The sequence below is a fragment of the Vespa crabro genome, chromosome 7, assembly GCF_910589235.1.
Source record: "Vespa crabro chromosome 7, iyVesCrab1.2, whole genome shotgun sequence".
NCBI classification, from domain to species: domain Eukaryota; kingdom Metazoa; phylum Arthropoda; class Insecta; order Hymenoptera; family Vespidae; genus Vespa; species Vespa crabro.
Window position 1 is genome coordinate 9054057 of NC_060961.1, and position 22500 is coordinate 9076556.

Here is a 22500-nt window from a genome sequence, read left to right on the forward strand (position 1 = left end):
CTATATTACTCTATAATAATGTTATAAACATAAGCACACAAAACGCAGTGTATCATGACTGAAATAAAATGGCTGCCATTTATTGAATCAATATTTTAAATAAATGATCGATTTTCATATAAAATATTATTACATAATACAAGTGGCGTAATACTAACACTTAATTATTTATACCGATCAAAATATTCATGTATATATATATATATCGATTTATTTCACAATATACTTCATAAAAATATTGACGAAATAGACAGAAATTATATAAAACGAGATTCGTAAGGAAGGTAAAAGAAAAGATCGTTAGATCGAAAAATCGGAAAGAAAAGAAAACCGAGAAAGAAGAAAAAATTTCTCTAAGTAGATAGAAGGAAGTAGGGTGGAATGGGGTTGAGAAGGAGGGAGGGAGAGGTGGAATCTCTCTCCCCGAGAAAAAGAGTACCACGAAAGGGAAGAAAAATTTGTATATAGAGTTGGTCTGGTATAAGGATAGGTATACTGTAGTGGAGGGTGAAAAGAAGGGGATGTCTGAGGGTTGGTAAAAGGGCGCCGTAAAGTCTGCATTGGGAGTAGCGTGAGGCGCCGTCGAGTCCAACGCGGATAGGAGTGCATCGGTTAACCAGTCTGTAACTAGTCCGCACGCGCCACTACGGAGCCATTCCGGTGTGCCAGGGAAAAAGAAGGGGGAGGTAGGAAAAGACTGGACAATTAGGGACAGAATAACATAATGACCAGCTCCGATTTAAGACGAACCTCTTCTATATATTTAACGTTTCCAAAATAAATTCTCTCTCCCTCTCCCCCTCTCTCTCTCTCTCTCTCTCTCTTGCTTAAAAACAAAAAAATACGAGAGAGAGAGAGAGAGAGAGAGACAGGGAAAGAGAGAAATAATAAACAAATATTTTTTGGCCTTGTTTGAATAATTCATCTCGTTGTAATAATAGATTCATGTTGATAATAATTTTTTTTAATTTTTAAAATTAATTTAAATATTTTAAAAGCGAATATATATATATAATATGTGTGTGTAGAAAAAGGGGGAGGAGAGAAAGAAAGAGATAAAATAAGAAAAATGATTTTCTTCCTTCGTTTGAACTAATTATTAGCAATTAATTTCACTTACAATAATTATGGACAATTGTTTCGAACTGATGATTTTTATTTTCATATTTATTTAATGCTTTAAAAATAAATTTTTTATAATCTGTGAAAAATTTGTTTGCTTTATTGGAAATGATAAATCAATAGGTATAATTGGATTATGTCGAATTACTAATCACTGCTTTAATCTTTATAGCCATAGAAGTATATTTATATGAATATATAAATAAATAGATAAATACATAGAAACAAAAATCAATGTTTACTTCTACTGAACAAATTTAACATTGTGTGTGTAAAGAGCGAAAGATTTTTTTTTTTTTTTTTTTTTTTTTTTTTTTTTTTTTTTAGAAAAATTTTGTTGCATTTATTTCTGAAATTATTACATATCTGAGTATCAAACTCATTAAAATAAGATTGACAAGTGTTTTTAACCTAATGAAATACGTCCACCGATTTACATGAGCGTTTCATTAATAATAATAATAAATAATTATTCATCGAACAGACCATTTTTTTTAAATACATTTTTTATTTTGAGGGCAGAAAAAGATAGTCTTAACTTACTTAACTTCATTTCGAGATAATCAACAACTCTTTTCTCTCTTTTTATTCTTCTTCTCCATAGGAAAAAAAGAAGGAATTCATTGAATGAACGAGCTCATAAAGATTTCTCTTTTATACCACATTTTTTTTTATACCACAGATATAGATATATATGAATGAGTTAAAAAAAAAAAAAGAAAAAAGAAAAAAACGAAAGTACAAGAATTAAAAAGTAAAAAAGAATTAGAAAAAAATATAATTAAATAAATAATATATAATACGAAATATGTTGCATTAAACCGGAAAAATCCAGAAATGTGTGTGTGTGTGTGTGTGTGTGTGTGTCAGAAAAAATAAAGATATAATTTCTAATTCGTTAACATCGCTTTTATTATTATTATTTTTTTTTTTCCAATGAACATAATTTTTATACTAACTGATCAAAAAATAAATGTATAAACAGACTATCGAATGTCAGTTTTTTATTTTTTGTTATAAATAATTTCAACTGAAACAACTTATTCAAATTCGAATAATAGGTCAAATGCATGGATCGTTAGATATCGCGTGCATTAGAACGAAGCCAACATCTAAATTCGATCGCATCAAGCTTTATAATGCCTATCACAAACCGCGTATCCATTGTATATGGCTCCGCACTGATTCAAAATGGAATGCAATATATTGAGAACGCAGAAAACGCGAGTCTCGCGTTTCTAACGTTTTCTTCCTTGGGATGTATCGATCGTAATAGAAATAACGAAAATAGAAAGTTAGCCAACTGGGCTCAGGAAAAACACCATGATACAGGAATTTATTTGCAAATCCGATAATTTTTTTGTTTATTTACTTATTTATTTATTTATTTATTTTCTATCTCTTTTTTCTTAAACATTTTTATTTTATTTCATTCTATACAACACGATAATTTTCTTTTCCAAGAAGATTTACTAATTTTATTTAATTTTATTATATATATATATATATATATATATATATATATATATATATATATATATATATATATATTTCAATTCTTATTAAATTAATATTTTATATTTATTTTATATTCATTACATTAAAATTAATATTATATTTTATATTTTTTATTAAAAGTCAAGTGATTTTCTTATTTTATTTTAATTTTAATTTAAAAAAATAATACAAGATTATCGATTTAATTATTTTCCCTAAACAAAAAAATAATTCGTACTAATAAAAAACAAAAATCTAATTAGATTTTTATATTTTGTATTTAGACATATAAATAAAAGATCTTAGGTTAACTTTCTCTTTTTTTCTCTAAAAATTCTAATAAAATCTGTACATATATGTACATATATAGATAAAAAGAAATTAAAAAAAAAGAAAAAATAATATCAAAATAATCTGAAAATATATTTCGAAGGAGAAAGAACTTGTCGATTATTCCAAACCGACAACGTAAACTCAGTTATCGATTTTAAGAACTACGGTATCGAGGCATCCTATCGTTACAAGCGTTTCTAATCTCCTTGAAAGCTCGAAAAAAATACAAAAAGAAGAAAAAAAAGGACGAAAAAAGAGTCGACGAAAAAAAAAATAAAAATAGGGGAAGAAAAAGCCATAGCAGACGGAGTGACCACACTTTTATCGCTATAATGGCCTTCACTCTCACCCTTTTCCCACGTGAGTTATATCATCCGTATGATATTTATGAAATAATCATCTCACGTTCCCTTTTATATACATACATACATATATACATAATACATACATATATACATACATAAATACATACATACTTAGTATACATACAAGAATATATAGTATACGACTCATGTATATCACATACACATATTACGTATAAATACAGGGTTTTGAGAAAAATTCTTAGGAAATTGTAAAAGAAACATTTAATTCTTTTTTGTAACTTTTTAAGCTTGTAATTACGCTTGTAATTTTACAATTCGAAAAAAGAAATTAATCTAAAAAATGTCTTAAGAGAAATGAAGTAATTAATATTTTTCTTTATTTGTTAAGTCACCTAGAAACTTTTCGACTCACTCAGTATAATCATATATATATATATGTATATATATATATATATATATATATATATATATATATATATAAATATTTATATCTTTGTTGAATGAAATTGCAGGGCGTCATAATAGCTTTGTTTATTGCTCTCTGAGAATCATGTTATGTACGCATATTACACATACATATATATATACACATATACACATACATGTTATAGAAATATATGTATATATATATATATATATGTATGTATGTATATATATATGTATGTATGAATATGTATGTATATATGTACTTATATACCGCTAGTGAGTGTGTGTTTTGATGACTTTTGAATGTGAACTTTTCACTTTCGGCGAATTATTTCCGAAGAAATATATTTTCACACATATATCTATATTTATATATAACTTATATTTATATACGTATGTATATATGATCTCTCGACATATATGTATATATCGACAAATCATCCGAGAAGAAAAAAGAGAAGAAGAAAGAAAAGAAGTAGAAAAAGGAAAAACCGAATCGAATGTTTGCCGATCGCCATGGAAGCAGAAAATTCAAAAATGGTTACATTCCTGAAAAGAATACAAATAGATAAAGATAGAGGAAAAGAGAAAGAAAGAAAAAAAGAAAGAGGGAGGGAGGGTGGGAGAGAGAGAGAGAGAGAGGGAGAGAAATATGCTATCTTCTTCTAACCCATTAGCGAGCTTGCAAACGCATTGTCTGGAAAAATCGGAGGAAAAACAATGACGTTACGTAATTCTTCAAAAGATGAATAAATTTTTCTGCTTGAAAGAAAATCTTTCTTGGTTTGTTCTTCTCTTGTTTTTTTAATCTTTTTTTTTTGGAGAGAGGAAGAAAAACAGAGAGAGAGAGAGAGAGAGAGAGAGAGAGAGAGAGAGAGAGAGAGAGAGATTTTTAGGTATATTTATGTCAGTCATTTTTGTAAAATTATATATACTATTATATTTCTTTTCCCTCGTCGCATTGTACATTAAATGCTTTTTTTTATCGAAAAAAGATTTATCTTGATTTATTTTTAGTTTATTTATTTACCTTGAAAATTGAGAGAGGGAGAGAGAGAGAGATAGAGAGAGAGAGAGAGAGAGAGAGAGAGAGAGAGAGAGAGAGAGAGAGAGAGAGAGAGAGAGAGAGAGAGAGAGAGAGAGACAGACAGAGAGATATTTCAAGAAACACAATGTGTCAGCAATTTTTTTTTAAATTATATATACGTTGTTTTTTTTCTTCACATTGTATATTAAATGTTTTTCTAATAAAAAAAAACTTATCTTTATATTTATTTTTCGTCTTTTTTTTTCTTTTTGTTAAGAAACTGATAGATAGATAGATAGATAGATAGATAGATAGATAGATAGATAGATAGATAGATAGATAGATAGATAGATAGATAGATAGATAGATAGATAGGGGGAGAGAGAGAGAGAGAGAGAGAGAGAGAGAGAGAAAGTTTTAAAGGAATATCTGTCAGCCGTTTTTACAAAATTATATATACAAACATTATATAATTTTTTAAATTGGTAACACTATATATCAAATTTGATTAAATCTAGCTGTGTATTTCGCCATTTTGAATATCAATTATCTCACGAAATACTATACTCCATGCGTCATAAGTAAGAAAAGATCGACAACAAGAGGAAGAGAGAGAGGGAAAGAGAGAGAGAGCGAGAGAGAGACTTTTAAATTGATTGAAAAGAAGCAAAAAGGATGAAAAATAACCTCAACTCTTTCGACAAATGAGAACTCAAGATAATAAAGTCCAAAACGTCTTCTTATGGATTAGCACTCTGTTGAAATACGAAGTATCTTCTATCATTAAAAGGTCGTAAGTTTCAAAGCACGAAAAAAAAAAGAAAGAGAAATCAAAAATAAAATGGAGAAAGAGACTGTCACGAAAAGGCGACGATAAAAGATGAGTCTAATTGCTGTTTTTGTTTAACATATTACCAAATAATATACTGCGTTATTTTTTTTCTTTTCTTATCTGAAACAAAATAGCTATCCGTCAGATACTGTAATATTACGACACATTTCCATGTTCTTCGAAATAATTGATTAAAAAAATATTAAATTATACACAATAATTTATAAATTATAATACCGGGTGAGTCAAAAGTTCATAGATAATGTTAAATAATCGATTACTCTTTCTCGAGATACATATTTTTTAAGATTATAAAGCAACTAATCTAACTACAAGCTTAAAAAGTCTCAAAAGGAAGTAATTGATTTTTAAAAGAACCTAAAAATTCTTAGCCCCATATTAGATGATAATGATTTATAACGGTATATAATTAAATAATAGATAATATATTAATATTAAAATTTACAGTAGTAACATCAGCAATTTTTTATTACCAACTGATTCGAAATTTCATATATTTATATATTTTATATTATCCAAATATTTTATATAATAATAATATAATAAAATTGAGATGATCTATAGTTAATAAAATATTTAAAAAATTCTAAACATATGATCTAAATATTTTGAACACATATATTTATACAATTTAATACATTTCTTCGAAAATGATTTTTCCTTGGAATACTTAAAATAATCTCTAAACAGAATATATTTGTAAGAATGAGACGCATGAGACGTCGAAGACGAAATAAATTCGTCTGTCTAAGCAAACATTTCCATGTGTGTCAATGTCCGATATTCATCTATCTTCGCGCATCTTTGTAATGAACAACAAAAATAGTGGAATTACTGGTAATATTTTGGCGGGATGTTCGAGTTGGCAAAGAAGAGTGGCCAGGTGCATCCAGATAGATAGAGATAGATAGAGATAGATAGAGATAGATAGATAGATAAAATGGGGGGGAAGTGAGAGAGAGAGAGAGAAGGAGAGAAAGAGAGAGAGGGGAGGGAAGAGATTATTGACTGCTACGGCCGAGATTAGAGCGAGTTGGCTTAGAAATTCGATGCTTGCTTTTGACGTCAGTATTAGAAACACACCAAAGATTTTAATACGCACTCTCTATCTCTCTCTTTTTATCTTAAGTAAACTGGTGTACGTTTGATTTCTTCTTATTATCACTGAAAATAGAATGATGGACGTTAAGATAGAATTGATATGACTGTGAATATAGAGAAATGTAATATCGTTTTTCTCTTTTAAAATACAGTGATCCTCAACATCAGCCTTGTGTTGCCATAAAACAATCACAATTTTGTTTTTTTTTCTTCTTAAATTTAATTATTGTTTTGATCAATGTTGTTATAAAGATTACAGCATTGTACTATTGAAAAAGAGAGAGGAAAGAGAGAGAGAAAACATTTGAATTGAAGTAGAGATCGTCTCGAAAGCGTTAAGTAAACAAAACGTAATATTTCAAAGCTATAAAGGAAAGATATTAATATGTTGACTTTGTGTCTTATCAATGTTTTAACTAACTAACTAACTAATTAACAAATAAATAAATAAATTATGTATTTATGTACTAATTTATTGCGTAAGGCTTTGTTACTAACACAATCTTTATATATTGTTTTATACTCGTCTTATTCTATCTAATACTATTCTAACATAATTAAATTTAATATTAGATTTAAATTATTAGTTCTTACATAATCGTGCGTGTAATTTATTAAGGTACAATCTAATCTTATTTGAAGTATATATACTACTATATATATATATATAATTTATATAACTTATATACAATAATATGTATAATATATATATTTAAATAAATTAATTAATTAATCATTTCGTCGTACAAAATAAAATATTTGTTGTTAAAAAAAAAAAGTTTAAGGGAATTTTTTTTCATTTCTTTCTCAAGAAATTTAAGAGAAAAGAGTTGTTCCTCCAAAGAAAGATGTAATATTGAATAAAAAGAGGCATAGAAGGGGATAGAAATAAAGGAACACGCACGCACACACAGACAAACACAAAGAAATAAAAGTGAAAGACAACATCTTAAAGCCAATCGTTCGTCAAACGAAATTACTTTTCTAGCTTAAAACGAATTCTTATTTCTTATTCTCACTAAAATTACGTTACTTTGTTTATTTCCTGTTAATACAATTCTTTTTTCTTTATAACTTTATAGATATGCAATTACGAATTTTTTTTTTTTTTTTTTTTTTTAATTGATATCATCGAAAATCACGAGTTGATAAATAAATTATTAAAATTAGAATTATGAATCTTCGTTTTTTCTTTTTTAAATTTCTCACTTCGTAATGTTTTACGATAAAAATTTTTTGGTATCATTGAGTTATAAATTTTCTTTTTTAATTCTTCACTTCACAGTATATCAAAAGTTTCTTATTTTCATTGAAATCATCGAAAACTACAAATCGATAGATAGATAATTAAAATTTTAATTACAAATATTTTTTTTTTTATATATGCAGCTAACTAGATTATTATTTTTCAATATTTATTAATATTTTTTCTTATATATTGTCGCAGACATTGAAGTTCTTTTTCTCCTGATATCATCTAATTACAAATGATGAATAAAAATGATGATAATTATTATTTCGCAGGAAAAAAAATTATTAACGGAGTATAATTTCTATCTTAATTGTCTTAGGATCTTTTTTCGATATCTCGACATTGAAATACGACTGAATAACTTTTTATTATTCCGATAAGGAGTTGAACGATGTAACACGATCGTCGTTACGTTGTCGAAGAATTTAAACGACCATCGAGAAAAATTGTATGCAGTTCTATATGCATACATATACAGACACACACGCGCACGCATACACGCACACATATGTATATTCTTTGGTATTATTTTCGAAAGATCATGTTGCACGATATATAAAACCATCAAGTCGATCAATTTGTACACATTTATTTTTCCTACACTAGATAAATACACTAGTGTGTGTGTGTGATAAGAACAATAAACGAAATTTTTAAAGAGGATTAAGAAATTATATTTTTTAATGGACGAGAATATTTCATGGACTTGTTGATACGATTCAAACAAAAAATTAATACTAAAAACAAAAATCAAATGAAATATGTAGATAAATATCGATAAATAAAAGCACAAAATATGTTCGATGATATTCGAATTTGTGTAAATGTGTGATTAATACTTAAATATTATTCTATATATTTTTTTATTCCTTTTTTTTCTACTTTAATAAATTGAAATTATTCGTGTGTGTGTGTGGACTTTTGTATGCATGTATGTTAGTGTGACTATAATATATGGACCACTGAATTGAAAAAAAAATTATTAAATTTAAATTAACATAATATTAGTTTGTATGTTCATAAATGATTTTTTAAATAATCTTTTTCAATTATTTCTACATATCAAATATTTACATATATATGTATATTATACCCACATTAATTTATATTATATTATATAGTCAAGTATTTATATATATATATATAATATATATAATATTATGTAATATAATATATATATATATATATATATAAGTACTAGACTATATAATATATGAACTAGTATTATACTAATATATACTAATATAAATATAAATTAATGTATAAAATATATTATAAATAAATAAATAAATATAAAGAACAGAAAAAATCTAAAGATCGTCAGATGGAATCACGAATCACGAAAGAAATAGGGAAAAAGGAAAAAGAAAAAGAAGAGTTTATTGAACGAGAGTGAATTCTATCGTTAGACGATTTTCTATCGATGTTACGAGCCGGTTTCTCTCCTTCTGCGTTTGACGGTTCAATTACTTCCATAAGACGAGTATCTAACAAGCCTTCGCGTTGGCCAATGTGGCCCGTCCATCCGTTCGCTCGGCCGACCTCAAAATTAGATTCTATGAAACGAACAAGCCGGAAGAGAGAACGAACAAGTGAAAGAAAAAGAGAGAAAGAGAGATACATAAAGATAGATAGATAGATAGATATAGAAGAAAGAAAGAGAAAGAGAGAGAGAGAGAGAGAGAGAGAGAGAGAGAGAAACCGCATACCAAATTCATTTAGCACCGTGTGAATTCCGACGAGGAAGAACAAATTCATTCATTCGACTTTCCTTGTCTCTTTCCGTATCTGTCTATCTCTTTTTATCTCTTTCAACATTTCTCCGGTAACATAGTGAAGCCAGCAACCGGCCGTGACCACTCGTGTTCTCGCTATTTACAAAACCATTCTCCGAAAACGTTTTACGTATGTATATATGTAACTACAAATAAAGAAAATAAGTACAAAAATAGGCAAGAAAAAAAAATAAATAAAAATTAAAAAAAACAAAACAAAAAACAAAAATAAAAAAAAATAAAAATAAAAATTAGAAAAAAAGGAATGGAAACAAATTAAAAAAAAAAGAAAAGAAAAAAAATACTGAAACCGGAACTAAAACTAAAACTAAAAGTAAAATAAAAATAGAGAAATGCTGCCTTCTATGACCATAGTCCGTATGTTACTGTGCAACGACGATACTTCGTCGAGAAAAATGAAAAAGAAGACTAAATTTGCTAACTGCGTTTGGCACTCAGAGACTACGCTCACTCTCTTTTTTAAAGAAAAATTATATCGTTTCGTTAGCACTCGCCCGTACAGTTGAAAATATCACAAGGGAAATGACGACAATTTTCATTTCCGTTAACGTTTCAATAAAGTTCGTGAGAAAAGAATTTGATGAAAATTTCTTTGCATATACGAGTTTGTACATACGTATTTAACTTAAGCTACATGTAATTACCAGAAATAAATTAATATTATTATAAATAAAAACAAAATTCTGTTTATAAATAAATAAACATATACTTATGTATTTTAATAATAAAAATAGAAAGAACAAAAGTGCTTGATTACGAACGAGTTTATATACTCATATATATACATGTGTATATGTAATGTGTAAACTGTAATATTTATTATTATACTGATTTATTATATTATAAATAAATTTAATATTACCCCAATCTCATATATTATTATTATTATTATTATTATTATTATTATTATTATTATTATTATTATTATTATTATTATTATTATTATTATTATTATTATTATTATAATTAAAATAAGTAATGATTTTACTGAAAAATTTTTCAAATAAATAATTTAATGATTTCAAGAGTAACATAATTTGAATCGATCAGCTTTTTCTTTTTTTGCTTTTCATAATAGGATTTTACGTAGAGGACATACGAAGGTCGTTTCTTTCTCTTTTTTCTTTTATATTTTTCTTTTTTTAAATGGAAACATATATCTTTCATTACGTAAATTGATCAAGCTCGTAATTCTATATGTAAAAAAAATATAGTATTAACATATTTATATCGAAGAACCATTAATTTAGGGGATAGCTTAATTTCGACATTACTAAACAACCAAGTATATAAATTTAGTAAAACTTCATAAGAGTGTAAGTAGAAGTAAGAAAGTGATGGGGATATTTTAGCAATATTTAAATTACATTATTTCTTAAATTTAATCACTTATTGAAATACACAAGTTAATACTTTTTTTACTCTTTTTATAGAAAACATTTAACTGCATCGACAAATCGATCAAAAAACATTATTCCATTTAAAAAATTAAATAAAAAAAAATAAAAATAAAAAAATAAAAAAATAAAAAAATAAAAATAAAAATAAAATAAAAGCAGAACATACTCAAAGCAATTCAACTTTTATTTGAAACATTTTTCTTTTTTATCCTTATTTATATAGTAATCAAAGTCGTTCCTGTACCACCCTACATGAGAGAGAGAGAGAGAGAGAGAGAGAGAGGGAGAGAGAGAGAGATATTTATATCCTTCTTTGGTGTCCATGAAAAGGCACGCGTAGACTATTCCAGCCTCAAAGTATTACTCGTTCGAAACGAAGTTACATAAAAGAGTTGAAGTCAGCTTGCGCGCAAATAAAGATTGGAATTTCATTTCAAAGCCGATTTTCTAAGTAAACCGGCTATTTTTATTCAACGATGTCGCATCGAACATCGCCCGTCCGGTTCATGAGCAATCGTAGCACGTATTTTACCTATATCCATGTGAATGTGTGTGTATGAATACATATGAATGTATGTGTGTAACTACATATGTATAAATGTGCGTATGTTGAACGGCAAAAGGATTTTATTGTCCGTTATTTTTATTGATTTTTATTTAGAACAAAAATTTGTCGTTAAATTATTCATATAATAAAATTAATTTAAGTGATAAATTATCTTTTATATTTGATAAATAATAATCAAAATAATAATCATTTCGTAATTTTACAAATCCTTATATATGTAATAAAAGTGTATGTGTAGGTTTGTGTTATTTTTAATGACAAATATAAAAATAAAATATTAATTGATTTAATCATAATTTTACAAGTTTAATTAAAAATGAAATATAATACTGATTTATATAGTTCTGTTAAGAAATATTAATAAATTTTACGTATTTATGTATATGTAATTATCAATAATGATAAGTTCTAATAATAAAAGTAAAATATCAATTAATATTTTTCATAATTTGTTAGAAATGAAATTTATATATAACAATTAATTAGAAATTTTTAGCAATTTCTTAGAAATGAAATAATATTAATTTATTCAATTTTAGTTGCAATGAATGTTAATAATTGACACATATATAAATACAAACATGTAGATGTGCTAATATTAAACTCAAAATGATAAAAAATTTCTTAATAATTTCTTAATTCCTAGAAAAATATATGTACATGTATGTACATTATAATAAAAAGGACGCACGCGCGTTTCTGTGTGTATATGTGTTACATATATATGCATGTATCATAATAAATAGAAAAATCAAGGAGTACCTGACATTCAACACAAACATACATACGTGTATAGTGGGGAAAGCAAGAAATTTGTCTCGACATATTTCGTAGGGAGTAAGTAATAAAAGATATGCAAAGAAGGAAGAAAAGAAATGGTAAAGAAATGGCGTTGTAAAATATGTAATAATAATACCACAACGTTATACTTCCTTCTTCTTCCTCTTTATATATATATATATATATATATATATATATATATATCCCCCTCTCTCTCTCCTAGTCAACGTCCATGAGAGTCTCACAAAGTACTTTTCGCAATCTGAATTTCATTCACGACACCAGCCAACGTAGTAATTCTCGGAAGCTTTCAAAAACTATATATATATATATGAATGTATTTCCATATTCCTACTGTACGAATACTACAGTCTCCTCCGTGCTCTATCTTTATATATATTAAAAGAGAATATGAAAAATATGAGAAAATGAATTTTTTTCAAAGAAATATATATATTATATAATATACATTAGTATACAATAGTATATATACATTAACATATATTATATATATACATATAGTATAATATATATTTATAAAAGAATATATTATAATAATAATATAATATAATATAAATAATAATATAGTATAATATATATTTATAAAAGAATATATTCATTATATAATGTTATATTCTAGTATTTGATTTTATTATACTAGTATATAACACACACACACACACACATACACACACACACATACACACACACACACACACACAGAGAGAGTGAGAGAGAGAGAGAGAGAGAGTGAGAGAGAGAGAGAGAAAGTTACTTTGCAAATGATGTTCAAGCATTAATGCACCTGTCCCTGCATACACCTGTCCTCGTTTCTGTCCTTGTCCCTATTGCTATCCTGTCCGTCGATGGCTTTGAATTAAATGCCGTTCAAACGTGAGTTCCATAAGTTATTCGAAAAAGAAAAGAGAAAAGAGAGAGAGAGAAAGGGAAGGAGGGAGGGAGGGAGATGAACAAAGTACTCTTACACGAATGAGTGTATGCGTATAGGTGAATGAGAAAGACTATGCTGCTTTTTCGCGTTGAAGAAACCTCCCGATACGCCCGCTAACCCCATCTCCCACGCTAACTCTTTTGTTCAGTATGAATGGAAATTTTGAAGTCACCAAGAGTCAAGATGGCCTTCTCAAAGAGATACAAACCAGACGTACTCGAAATTAAGGATGAAGTAGAGTAACACAACACGAGCTATGATGTTGACTCCTTTACGAAACACACAGAAAGAGTAAATTCTTGTTAAGGATAATAAATGAAGCGAAAATAAAATGGAAAAAGAAGAAAAAAATACTAAACAAATAATCGGAAATATGCAATAGTCTTAATATTAAGTAATTGTAATGTATTTCTTTTTTTTTTGATCACATTTCTCAGAGACCACCATGACGAAAGAAAAGAAAAGTAAAAAAAATATAATAATAATTAAATTAATATAATCGAAGAAATACTTTTACTGAAAAGTAATTGTAATATATTCTTTTTAAATCTCCCACAAGTTTCTCTGAAACAATATACCATAATAATAATACAACGTGCAACTAAGAATAAAAAAATAAATAAATAAATAAATGATTAAGTTGAATTAAATTAAATAATGGAAAAAATAATTTTAACAAAAATAATCGTAACATTTTTTTTTTAATTTTCCGCCAGTTTTTACCATGAATGTAACTGCGCGTAACAAGAATACATAAAAAGAAACAAATAAAAAAAATTAATCAATTAATTAAATAAATAATTATATAAAACAAAAAAAATTAAACTAAACTAAATAATCGAAGAAATACGAGGTTTTTTCGAAAAGCAAAAGTAAGAGTACTTTTTCAAATTTCTCCTTATTTTCTGAGGGCCATCTTGAAATCGCTCGATGATACCGTGAAAAATTAAAATTACAGAGACTATTATACTTTTCTTATTGAGAAAATAATGTAATATAAAAATAATGTAAATGAAGCTAACGTACTTATACAAAATATAAAACCAATTTTGATCGTTCACATTTATGCAAGATAACTTCCTACATTTTTCTATGTTAAATTTTACTATCCGATTATGCCATTCTTCTTACTATTAATCTATATCAAAAACTTTTCTATGAAGTTTTAACGTTTGTAAAATTACGATAAATGTCGAAAGTCCATAATCGACAACATTAACTTACGAGATTTATCAAATCCTAATAGTGTATTTATGATGAAATTAAAAAAAATGTATTTATTAAAATGTAAAGTTAAAAGAGCTTGGATTGATTTAATGTAAAAAATTTTTAACATTTTATGTCTGTAAATAAATTATACACTATATATGAAGTATTTTTTTTTATGAAAACATCTCAATGTTATTTAATATCAACTGATCTCGATATCAGCCAATCGAATATATTTGAACATATATTTTTCGAACATATTTATTGTTATTTAATATAGATTTAAAATATTAATAATGTTTATATTATCCTACTTAGTATTAAACTCTCTTATTGCAATGTTACTTTATATATAGAATATTAAAAAAAAATTTGTTTTTTGATATATTATTTGTTAGTCAAATTAATATTATACTTTTTGCGGTTTAATTTAAATATAAAATACTGACAATTTCATGATACTATTTATTGGTCAACATAATATTATAATTATTGTTATGTTAATTCAGATATAAAATATTAAAGATTTCGATATTAGCCAATCCAGTATTATACTTATTGTTGTATTAATTTAGATAAGAAATATTGACAATTTTTTGGTATTATTTATTGACCAACGTAATATTATAGTTATTACTGTGTTAATTTAGATATAAAATACTGAACATTTTTATATTAACCAATCTAGTTTTATCATAATTATTTATTATTATTATTATTATTATTATTATTATTATTATTATTATTATTATTATTATTATTATTATTATTATTATTATTATTATTATTATTATATTAATATAAATAGAAAATATTAAAAAATTCGAATATTATTTATCGCTCAATACAATATTATGTATTATAGTACATTATTATATTAATTCAAAATAAAAACAAATTCTTATTATATGTATATATCTGCTGTACATTGTATGTATGTATGTATGTATATATATATATATATATATATATATATATATATATATATATTTAATGTATTAGCATTAAATGTATATAAAATTTAAATATAAATACTGTTGCATTAATATAAAAATAAAATATTGAAAAATTTCAATATTATTTATTTTTAATAAATCATTGTCTATAGAATATTACTATCTGTAGTTTAAGATATTTAATGTTACTCACCAATAATGATGTTTGCCGCTGTAATCTTCGGGACAGATCGGCAGTGAGGCCTGCACAGATAAGAAGAGATAACGTGTCGTTTTAGTCACATTCTCTCTCTCTCTCTCTCTCTCTCTCTCTCTCTCTCTCTCTCTCTCTCTCGCTCCCCTCTCTCTTTATCTATCTCTCTCTATCTCTCCTTCTCGCAAACAATATCATCAAATCGTCATCAACAATTGATACATATTTCTTTCAATAGAACGAATCTCCCACCCAAAATCATGGTTAACGTGAAAATCGATTAATCAAGGCTTACGTAAAAATAAGTATGAAAAAAGAACTAACTTTTCTTTGTTCTATCTATCTATTCATCTACTTATTTACCTATCTTTCTATCTCGATCTATCTATTATTCTTACGTGTCTTCATGAAACGACACGTAACGGGCCAAGAGCCAAATACTTTCGAAATTACGATCGATTCGAAAACTTAGGCTTCACAAGACATTCCTTCTCAATCAAAATTTTCCATTAAAAGAAAAAAAAAAGAAATAATGAATAAATAAAATCGATCAGACAAAACGGACAAATGTTAATTTTAATTGAACAAATGTTAATAAACTGACAATAAGTAAACAAAATTTAAGTTAAACTGATTTGTAATATTTAAAAGTTTACTTTTATTTTTACATCTTAAAATATGTTTCACTTGAAGAACGAAATGTATATATTTAAAAAAAGAGAAGAAAAGAAAAAACAAAAGAACAAATTTTGAATTGAAATAATTAATGATAATTTCTTTTTTAGTTTTTATTTTCTATTTTTTCACATTAAAATGAGTTTCATTTTAAGAATGAAATTTATTTACATTACAAAAAAATTAAGAAAAAAAAATCAAAATAAAAACAAAAAAAATCGTCAACATTTTAAAACGGTGTTCTAATTAGAATAGATATTATACATAGAATGAATTATATTAAAGAAATTAGAATAAATAATATACAGATTGCATAGAAAAACAAACAAACGAACAAAAAAAAAATATTAAACGGTGTAATCAAACAAGAGTCTTACTTAAAAATTTTCAAATAAAATTCTTTGGACGTTTCTAAAATAAAACATTAGATTTACCAAGCACAAAAGAGATTCAGATTCTTATCTTGTGGTCCAGCAGTACAACGGAACGAATGACTCTAAGCAATAAGGAAATCATATGAAAGGCTCTGAATAAGCGTGATATTATCGGAATCGATTCGACTTGATTCTGCCGTACAAATAACAACACAACACATAACATACACACATGTACGTAAACACATACATAGATGCACACATATGTATATAACGCTACGTATCTATAGGGTGGTCAAAAGAAGTTCTTGGACTACTTTAAAGGTCGATCACTATTTTTCGTGATAATTTAGATAAAAAATTTCCTTTTCTCTTTCAGATTGTTAATACATTGCCGCACACTTTTAATTTGACGACCGTGCCCAGAAACACATTTTTTTTTTAATTGTTTATGACTGTCATATGAAATTGAGCGTCAATCGTCATATGCAAGACGGCTATAGCAGTCATTTGGCTATATATCGCCAAAAATCGGACGGCTACAGCAGTCATTTGCGGCAACGTGTTAAAATATTAGAAATTTGTTCGCAATTTAAGAAAAAAAAAGGAGAACAACAAAATCAGTCCAAACGATCAACCACTTTTTTTCGTGACAATTTAGACACAAAATTTCTTCTTCTGTTTCAGATTGTTAAGCTACCAACTAGGAATTTGTTTATAATATGAAAAAAAGCAACCCAAACGATCTTGAAAAATAGTAATCAATTCTTAAAATCATCTAGAAACTTTGGACCCGCTCTGTATAATAATTGAGCAAATGGGCATGCGTATATCTGTCTGTCTGTCAGTGTGTGTATGTGTATATAGAGATCACACAACCGGTTATCAAGTAAAATATATCCTGAAATTAATATCAACCTAAATCTTATCAAAGTATATTACAAACAAAAAGAAAAGAAAGTAAAAGAAGACGAAACATTAAAAAAGAAACACAAACAAGTATAATGAATTAAATTTACAATAAATTATATAAAAAAGTAAGAATGAAATGATAAAAACAATTTCTCTCTCCCCCCTCCCTTCCTCCCTCCCTCTTCATCCCTTCTCTCCTTATTCAAAATAGGTTAGAGATTTAGAAGTAATAAACAAAAGTGATCACTGGTGTAATTATAATAGCAACACAACCAAAGTCGTTCATTTATTATTAATTTATCTCTCCGTCATTCTACCTCCCACCCTTCCAAAAAAAAAAAAGAAAAAATATTTACATCGATCTAAAATCGAAATAATTTACACATTAAAGAAAATTCTCTATTTCTCTCACACTCCCACTTTTTCCAATAACCAAACGATAGTTCCAGAATATGAAACAAATAAGGAAAAAAACGTTCACTGATATGATATATATAACAACAGTCATTTGCTATGTAATTATCACAACAACAACAAAAACAACAACATAATATAAATAAAGAAAAATAAAACAAAGTATCTTCACTAAAACAAATAGTAAAAAAAATATTTCTCACTCTTCTCACTTTTCACTTCACCCTCTTCCTAAATCTCTATCAATCTCTCTCTCTTTCCCTCCCTTCTCTCTCTCTCTCTCTCTCCCTCTTTCTCTCCCTGTATGTGTGTGTTTTCTGTTAAAAGTAATGGGAAGTATAATGCGTGCGTCGAATATCACGGCCTGCTAGGAGAAAGACTGATACTAGAGACGCAGAACACGAGTAAACTTTACGAACTTAGCAGCGACTCCTTCTTTGAACGAGGCTAGCAAGCAAGCTAGCCTTGCCTTGCTCTCTCTCTCTCTCTCTCTCTCTCTCTCTCTCTCTCTCTTTCTCTCTCTCTCTCTCCTCTTCTCACTCCCTCTCTTTCATTTTCTCTCACTTTTCCTCTCTCTTATTCTTACTACATGTCTTCGCTGAAGGAAGAAGAAGAGATAGAAAAGGAAGAAGAGGAGGAGGAAGAGGAAGAGGAGGATGAGGAGGTGGTGGAGGAAGAAGTTGGTGGGGCAGTTCGCAAGGAGGGATTTCAAGATGATGGAGTGGTATGGAGAGTGAAAAGTAGAGGGGAAGGAAAAGGAGGGAACGGGGAAGGAGGTTGCACGCGTATGCGTGAATGCACTCTCGGCGAACGGACTCTCTTTGCTGTGTAACGAAATACGAATATTCTCTCCTCCCTTATCTATCTTTCTATCTCTCTATATCTCTCTGCTTGTCCCTATCCATCCATCTCCGTCTTTCTTATTTTATTCAAAGAGAGAATAACATAGACAAGTCAATGAACGACGACTTTAATCAGGATTTGAAGTACCCAAGAATATTTCGTGGTTACGAGATACTAATACAGAAAATTAATTTTGTATTTTAAAGTACGCTATAGTATGTTTCTATCTGTCTCTACGTATATATAATGTGTGCGCATGGATATGAGTAGGTAGTTTGATGGATTATATAGAGTGAAATATGTATAAAGAAATGCACGAAACGTTTTTGAATATGTATATTAAATGTATTTTGATATGTTTATTGAAGTATACAATTGTATGTGTATTCATACTCATTTTCCATTTAAACAATGGAATGTACGAAGTGTTTATATGTATACTGAGGTGTATACTGTGCTGTAAGTGTGTGTATGTACTGGGATGAATTTAATATGTAAATGTACGAAATCTTTTGCATGTATTGTATATATCAATGTGGGTATAATTAAGAATGTGTAATAAATACTATAGTACGGATATGAGTTACTGTACGAATTAGTTGTGTGTGTCGCGTACACACGCACACGTGCGCGTGCGATTCTGTGACTGTGTAATATACTGGAATGGGATGTGTATATGTATGGAAGTATATGAAATTTTTTGCATATATTGTATATATCAATGTAAATATAGCTGTAATGTATAATATACTGGTATGAATGTGTATATATATATATATATATATATATGTATAAGCATATATATACATATATATACACATCATACACACATACACATACACACATACACACAAGTATACTTTATGTGTATTACATACAATTGTACTTATTGTGCATACACACAACATAGACGCACATTAAAGTGTATATATATATATATATATATATATATATATATATATATATATATATATATATATATATAAAAGATATAACGACATATGAAGCGTTTTATATATGACTATGATAGTGTCCATATATATGTAGGTATGATGTGTAAAATATAATGGAAAGTGTAAATGTGTCTAATATGAAGTGTTTTATAAATAGATAATAAGATGGTATATATACGTGTTCGTGTCTGTGTTTATGTATATGCATCCGCACTCGCGCATATGTGTGTGTATGTGTATGTGTGTATTGGACGAGATAGGAAAATTTTCGAGTACTCCAACACTTGGAATTTGTGCTGATGGTGGAATGCAAAATTGAAATGGAGAAATTGTACGTCTCTTGTTCCGGTATTTGCCAACAAATTAGGACGAATGGCTTTTTTCGAGCGGCTTATCTGTGGTTTTTCTTTTCTTTTTTTTTTCTTTTTTCTATTTTATTACGCGGTGTTTTTTTTTTTTTTTTGGATCTATTCAAGATTAAAGTTTCGATTTTTTTTTAAATGAGTTCTTCAATATTTTATATAGGTAAGTACGGGGAACACATAGTAAATAAGAGAACACAGAAGATGGAGAGAAGGAAGACAAATATATTAAAGTTAGAATATATATATATATATATTATTTCATTGAATAAAATATTTGCAAATACTCCATTTTTGTTATTAATAAAAATGGTAGTAAAACTTAAATCCTCCATCTTTTTCTATTTATTTTTAATTTGACATCATAACACTTTCTATTCATAAATTTATGATACATTTCAATCATTTTTTTCCTTTTTCTTTATAAATACGTTTGTACTTATTATAAATATATAATAAAAATAAATAAATATATATATAAAGATTTTACAAAATTTCATTAAGTATCTTAAACGTTAAAAAAACAAAATTAACACAAAACAAATAAGAAGTAAAATAATATAAACAAAATAGAAAAAAGAAAAAGAAATATGACAAAAAATATTTCGAATAATGTACTTCAAGTAAAATATATCGAGTAATAATTCTGACAAATCTTTTTAATTTATTAAATATATAATATGTAATGGACGTTAGTATAAATTAAAATTTGTCATCTCAAAGAACTACTAATATAAAAAGAAAAAAAATTTTTGGTCTGGCACGAATTATCTAGAAGAAGCAGACGAAGGTTTACGAGCGTTTGAAAGAAATCCAGTGGTAGCTCCAGGGGCTGTTCTTAACCCTCATTGAAAATTCTGAAGGGACAAGAAATCTGGAAAATTGTTCGTCGACGTTAAGCGTCTCACGATAAGAGAGAAAAAGAGGAAGGTGGACACATGAGAAAAAATGAGAGAGAGAAAGAAAGATAGAAAGAAATAAAGAAAGAAAGAGAGATGAAAAAAACGTTTCCTTTGAAAAGAGGGAAAAATTCAAAAGACTCGTTTTTAAGTATATATATATAATAATACATATAGTAATAAATATATATATATATATATATATAGTAATATATAGATAATTACAACGATGAGACTAAGAGAATACACTTGAAATGTTCCGATGGATTTTGCGCTTAAAAATTTTATTATCGAATAATTAGAAGTTATTTTCAATAATTTTTAATAGAATATACCAAATGGACACCAAAACTTTTAAATGATTTAAATTTAAAAAATTGGTTACATTTATTTAAAAAATTTTTAGACTGATTTTATTCCGGATCGTGGATAAATTCTCAGACTAACATTTTTTAGTTTTACAATCTTGAAAAAAAAGGAGTTTGTTTAAAAAATCTCGAAAAAGAAAGTAATTGATATTTAAAATCACTTAAAAATTTTCGGCCTCGACTCCATATTTTCATACTTAATTCTTTATTTGTTGAATTATCAAACAATCGTCAGTTTCTTAATCTCAAATTTTCGAAAAGATCGTAAATATAAATTCCTAAACTTAAACCTATCCATCATAAAATCTTAAATGAATTACTAAGTCGTATTAAATTTTTGTAATAAATTTGCAAAATGATGAATTTTGTATTGATCATTGTAATGTGACATATTATTTGCAATTTGTTTACGTCAATATTTCTATACCATAATCAAAAATCAATCGAATAAGTATCACTCTAAGTTTTCGAATTCGAATTCTTTGAATTTTTTTTATTTTTCAAATTCTTTTTATCCTGATTTGTTGAAATCGAAAGAAACATAATTAAAATTAGTTCAGACGCAAGCACTTAAACAAAATAAAAAATATATCCGATTATCTTAAAAAACAAATTAAAAATTTCAATCACGTTCTAAATGACGAAATTCTTGAAATCATTTACACAAATAATCTAATTCCTACAAATATGACAAATAAAATAAAAAACAATGGGTCAACTAAAATTACAAAACAAATATCAAATTTTATCCAATAAATTAAATAAAAAAAAGCAAAAATAAAAAACAATGAATGAGCTAATCACAAAACTCATCCTGTATTAAAACCACAGTCCAAAAAACGAAAAAAACCCTCAAAACTTTTATATCTACATAAAAAAAAATAAATAAATAAATTCTCAAAATAACAA

At 26.8% G+C, this 22500-nt stretch overlaps 1 protein-coding gene across 8 annotated transcripts in view; it reads right to left on the minus strand.

The window, feature by feature from the left end:
- LOC124425670 (heterogeneous nuclear ribonucleoprotein K) overlaps positions 1 to 22500 on the minus strand; it is a 127863-nt gene that overhangs the window by 72483 nt on the left and 32880 nt on the right. For 3 of the 8 annotated variants that reach the window (XM_046966318.1, XM_046966320.1, XM_046966316.1), the window contains one exon: positions 15792 to 15841. The exons of 1 other annotated variant lie outside the window; for it this stretch is intronic. Coding sequence is in view for 1 of the 7 variants with exons in the window: in XM_046966316.1 (XP_046822272.1) it covers positions 15792 to 15841 (50 nt within the window). In the remaining 6 variants the exon portion in view is untranslated. 4 more of the 8 variants (XM_046966321.1, XM_046966319.1, XM_046966317.1 and 1 more) reach the window with 4 other exon arrangements.